The sequence below is a fragment of the Alligator sinensis genome, unplaced genomic scaffold (assembly GCF_000455745.1).
Source record: "Alligator sinensis unplaced genomic scaffold, ASM45574v1 scaffold71_1, whole genome shotgun sequence".
Taxonomy (NCBI): Eukaryota; Metazoa; Chordata; order Crocodylia; family Alligatoridae; genus Alligator; species Alligator sinensis.
The window spans coordinates 4,799,198-4,805,127 of NW_005841834.1; the positions used below are offsets into that span (position 1 = coordinate 4,799,198).

Here is a 5,930-nt window from a genome sequence, read left to right on the forward strand (position 1 = left end):
TGATGCTTAAGGAAATTGATTTAAGGTAGATGCTACATTGGCTGTAGCAGTACTGAGAAAATAGCACTGGGGGTGGGTATTTTATATTCATCTTCCATAAGCATCATTTGTTATGAAGTGTGACATAAAATGACACCACAGGGTTTCAGTTTCTGGTTTCTATACTGTTTACTCAGTTTAAGAAAAACATTCCTTTGAACTGAGCCCGAAATCAGAACAAGATCTTGATTGTATTTATGCCTCACCCCTAGAGATACTATAGGGTGAATGCTCTCCTCAGTGATACCTTTGTAATCTTCTGTCCATCAGCAATGTCAAACAGGACTGAGTAGCAGTGCACACGTGGTTCTGCAACGTGAAACTTCAGAAATTTTCAAGAGCAGATCCTTGAAATCAAGCACTTCAGCTCTCCATAGCACTTCACGTGCCTGCAAATGGCTTCAAGCCACCAAGTAAAGGCACCAAATTTGAGAACTGGTCCCTTAACAGTTCTATGGCTGTAAAACCTAGGGGCATTTATACACATACATTTGTCTGCTCCAATGTGCAGAAATCCAGCACGTCCACTTAACATGTCTACTTGTGTTACTCATCAAGTCTGCTCTGTATGCGAGCACGTGACATGCTTGGCACTGTTGCATGCATTTGTATAAATGGTGAAGTGTGCATTAGTGCTGAGAAAGTGGTGGTGGTGGTGCACTTTTGAATGAACACTTTCGATGCATTTTAGTTTTAAAATGCACTGCAGCGCCAGGTGCTTAAGTGTGGTGATCGAGCTAAAGAACTATGGAAAACCAGAACTGAAGCAGTTTAGAAGCTTTTTGCCCCTCCAAGAATATAGAGTGACTTCTCCCTATGACTGCTAACTGGTTATAGAAGCAATTTATCCTTAGGATGCCAGGAAAGCTAATCCTGCAGTCCTTACTGAGGCAGAAGGAGGTATCTGTTGTCTTCATTAAAGGCTGCACAAAAAACTTCCAATAAGCAGGAAATTAGGGTAGGAATTGAATAACTGTTCATTATTTGAATTATGGTCACACTAAAAAGCTATGTATTGGCTTGTTTATAGCCTACTTCAGTTAACCTTTCAAAGAAACATCCTGATCACTGTTTAAGTAAAAGGTGGCTCACTTTAATAACCATGAACATTGGTCACTAGTTAAACAAGACATTCTAAAAAAGTAATCATGATTTGTTTGATAGTAATTTACAAGTGGATGGTATACATTAAGATAGAGGTAGAAATTCACTTTTACAAATGTTTCACTAATACACAGATTACCAAATTCAAGGCACAAAAATTGTTTGCTTTACAAAAAATACTGTAAAAAGTCATTTGCTGTTCCACAATGCAAATAGAACTTAAAAATCTTTACACCCTTCCATATGCCACATATAAAGTTGCATTAAGCATTATTCTGTGTTAACTTTGCTAATAGCTGGCACAAAACCAGAACTTGCATAAAAACAGTTTGTATCTCAGCTGAGCTGCTTTGTATTTCAGGCAAGACTCCAGCTACAGAAGTGTAATACAACTTCATGAGAGGGGGAGGGAAGGGCTTTGTCAGAAGCAAGGTTACAAAAAGGAGGAGACAGATATACAGTCTATTAGGGTGGACAGTACTCTACCATCCAGAGTGATGGACCGAATAGAGCATATTTCAAGTCAAATGACTTGAAACAGTTGGACCCACTGACTGCATGTCTAGAAATTTTGTCTGCTATAGCTTTGCTCCGAGTATCTCCCCCAGAACCCATTTGCCTTTGAATTGGTAAAGACTTAAAAAATGTCTTCCTTTTTCTTCTTTCAAAGAAAAAGAATGATATGAGCAGTCAAACAGTTTGGCCACATGTCCTTTGAACTTACGTCTACAAGTGGAGAGAAATGCATTCATAGGCTCGGTCCTTGAATTTGCTAAAGTATGGGAGTATTTAAAATTGCATGATTTTGTTTTAAATACTATAGGGAAAGTATGAGATGCTGCATCTTCTAGTTGAAGACAGCATTTTAAAACATTGGCAGGCTGAGGAAGAGAGCTCACATAGTAGTATGACTAGCTTTCCTGTACTTTCAGTAACATTATAAAACAAAACAACAATGGTGGCAGCTACATTAAGTTCACTTTGCCTATCTATCACATTTTCCAAGTTTTCTAGTCAGTTTATTTACAGTATGTAAGTAAAAAAGACAGATTTTTCTTTTTTTAAAGAGTTCAATACACAGGTTTGAGATCCAAGAGAATGCCACAGTAAAAATGTTGTCATTTGCATCAGCTAGATGCAAGTGCACTTCACAATTCAGGCATGTAACTTTATTACAGTTACCTACAATGGTTAGTCCATACAAAAAAAAGGGTTAAATTCCATTTTTTGCTTCATTGTTGTTTGTAGCCTGTTTCCTTTGAGCAATGAAAGGATACATACATTTGTCAGCTCCCAAGAATCGGTACATGCACACAACTGCTTCGAAAGGCAAGATGCTGAAGGAAAGGAAAGGAAAGGAAAGGAGTTAAAAAAACTGCAATATGGAAGTGAAGTAAATCTTTCACAGGGATCTACAGTAGCCATTTCTGTGTTGCCCAAAAGACATGCAGTATTTTACCTCCAATTTCATTGGCACATTTAAGGAGAGAACAAAAATAGAAGCCAGCTCAAACTATACAGAAAACATACTTCTTCCCAAGCCTTCATTATCTTCCTCTTTCCTCCTTTCATATCTTAAGGCCAAAGTGCCTCTGCCTTCCTCTTCCCGTAAACCTGCTTATCCCAAAAGGCCTATTAAAATCTAAATTTCTCCTCACAGCAATATAGGCAAAATAAGCCAGCGTACATTTGAGATGTAACAGCCACAGAGAAAAGGATAAGTTTCCATTATCTTTATAATCTGCCTTCAAGTACTTGAAAACATATCAAATCCCACCCCCTTTCCCCTCAGTCTCTTCTCTAGAAAAGTTTTCAAACAGTCTGTACCACCCTATATACATCATTTGGGCTCAGTCATTCTTTCCCAAGGAGGTCCTGACTTCTCCCATCATTCTCCTTGTGATAATTTCACTAGGAAAAAAGGTGGAAAAAAGCTGGCTTTTCACTTCCATGTGTTACAGTTGCACCCAGGAGACCTGGTCATGCATCACAACCCCATAGTACTAGGCACTGAGTACAGCATTAGGGAAAAATCAGGAGCAAGGCACATAGCAGGACCCAAGCATTACTGGAACATTGGGAAGTAAGTGTTGCTGTTAGCACTGCTTATGCAGAGTCACTCGAGGGCCGTTGATACAACTGCTACTGCCTGGGGCATAGTTTGTACAGAAGCTTTGATCTTCCTGTTGGAAGCTAGGGTGCTAGAATGTAAGACAGCCAGAAGGGCCTTCGATCTGGCTGTTGCACAGAACACTGTCTATGCAAAGTACACTGACACAGCCTTTGAAAAGTCACAGAGCCTGCTATTGCTGAAGTCCGTTCTGAAGGATGTGCTGATAACTTCACCTACAACGTGGCAGAAGAAATGCATGTAGAGCTACTATGATGCCAAGTACTGAGAGTACCTCCTAGACAGCTTGGCGAGTTGCTTCACCCTTAAAAGTCTGGGGCAGTTGGGAGCTCCTGAACTCCGACTAGATCAGAACCCTCAGAGGCTCCTAAGTTGAGCGCTCCTCCCAAGGCAACAGAAGTTTCAAAGTTGACCAACTCTTTTTAAAGGCCTTGCCTGCATGTCTGGAGAATTTGGAAGTTTGAGGAACTGCAAAAAGGGCAGCATAAGCAGTAGATTCAAACCAGAACAGGAACAGACACCCTGCAACATTGTGTGCTGGGAAGGGGAGAAAGGAACAGAAGCCCTTCCATCTCATCCTAGACTTAATAGGAGGGCTCTGTTCTTAAGCCCACAGGCTTTACCTTCCCTTGGAGATCTGTGCAGCTCACAGGGAACCTGTACCAGATGAGGACTTTAGCTCTTGAGATCAGTTATGAGGGATAACTGCTGACATATACCTTGGGACCCACTCCTAGAAAGTGATTCCACAGTATGGAAGGGCACTGCTGAAAAGTTACTGTAGCCTTAGTCTTAGTCTTTCCTGGAAAGAGGAAGGAGAGGAAATATAAAGTCCCTGGACACGCAACTCAGTACACAGGTCTTCAGATTCATGGAGCCCATAGGATGTAGAAAGCAGCCAGTCCCCGTGGTGAGCCAAGGGAGAGATTTATACAAAGAAGTCAGAGGCAGCAAGAGGCAGATTTTAAGTTTTTTGGACATACAGTTGTCTGTCTGAAGTACGTAATAGGTTGTGTGTGTTGCATTGCTAACTGGCTAGTATTCTGGAAGCTTACCTTTTCATGAAAGTTACAATGTACATCAGGCGAGGTGTGCAAATCATGGGCTGGTCTGTAAGGATAGCTCTCATAGCCTGCTTTACACAGTAGTCTGGTTTCAGCGGTGGGAGGAAAGGCTCAATTTCTTTTCTGAAATATTTTATTCATACAGGTTAACAAGAGTTCATGAACCAATTTACCAAAGCTTGTTCGCTTAAAAGATGACCGTCTAGCTGAGGAGTTAACCAACTCATTCTGAAGTGTTTTTAAAAAAAACATGTAAATTCTTTATTACTTATTAACTCGTAAATTTTTTAATGGATTTTTATATTCACATTTTAGGTTTGTTTCATTCTAGAGACTGGAGACAAAAAAAAAAAAAATCTACAGATTTTGGCAACAAAGCACCACATAAGATTACTGAAGAGAACCAAATGTGATTGCATGCTAAAAGAATACCAAAGAAAAACTGCGCTTAAGAGTCTCATTTTGTTGCAATATAGTTTGTTTATGAGATTGCTTCAAACAAAGTCAGTCCAAATATTTTACTGAGCAGGTTCCCGACTACACTGTTAAGAAACCATGCAACAGATTAAAATACCAATGGTAGATATGACCTATGTTACAGCAGGTAACATCCAGGTATTGCTGACCACTAAAAAAAAAGCAAGGGGGCAGGGGAAGAGAGAAACAAGTCTTCAACCCTAATTTACTCAAACTGAAATTAAAAGTGTTGTGACTAAACTTCAGGAAAGCAAGTGTTACTTGTTCAAGTTATTGCAATCTACTTCTCATGCCTTAAAAATCTAGCAATTTTTTTTTCTTCTCTTTCAAAAATGGATTAAGAACAGCACTACTAAAGGTGCACTGGGCAAAAGGAAGAGTCTATTCACCTGATTCTGCATCCTCTGAACATTCCTGTATCTACAAGGTAAGGACACACCAAGGTCATTTTAATACCATCCTTTTCAGCAGCCTTCAGTTCATGGCTCAGAGATTCATGGAAACCCACAGCTCCAAATTTGCTGGCACAATAGTCCTGTGTTGGCAATAAAAGTAAAAATATTACAACAAACTGGTCCATTTAAGCGGTGTATCTTATGTCCAAAGATACAAGAATAAATTAAAAGTTGTTTATACAACAAAGTAAATGTTAAGAGGCAAGGCATATTTGATGTAGTTCTTTGTAAATGATTTCAAAAGCAACAACTGAAAGAGATGCATGCTGCATACATTTTTATATAAACCCAGATATAATGTTACTTGTAGGACAGTTAACGCAGACAAATTCAAATTAATGCAAGAGATGACCTTTGAAATATCTGTAGTCTCACAGGGAAAACTAGCTTGATTAGCTAGTTAGTACAAATTATATATAAGTCTGATACAGCAGCTAGCTATATTACTTGACCATAAAGTTCTGAAAGTGCAATCTAGCACATGGAGCCAGGAGCCAAGAACTACCTGTTTAACTCTAGCCTAAAACACAATATTGGAGCTGCTATTGAGCTTTGGCCTAGTTAGTTCTGTTTTGCTTCAGTCTCTCCATCTGTAAAACTTAAAAACTTCCTCATTTTCAAGGCCGTAGGAGTGCTTTGAAAATTGAAGACTAATTGGGG

The 5,930-nt window shown here is 39.4% G+C and overlaps 1 protein-coding gene across 1 annotated transcript in view; it reads right to left on the reverse strand.

Annotated features, from left to right (window-relative positions):
* Positions 1-1,116: 1,116 nt before the first annotated feature.
* The window catches only part of RDH10 (retinol dehydrogenase 10), a gene marked incomplete at its 5' end in the record, with an annotated part of 30,250 nt that continues 25,436 nt past the window's right edge, over positions 1,117-5,930 (reverse strand). The window contains 3 exons of the mRNA XM_006015299.3: positions 1,117-2,480; positions 4,330-4,461; positions 5,205-5,350. Coding sequence (XP_006015361.2) covers positions 2,357-2,480; positions 4,330-4,461; positions 5,205-5,350 — 402 coding nt within the window. The remainder of the gene's footprint in view (positions 2,481-4,329; positions 4,462-5,204; positions 5,351-5,930) is intronic.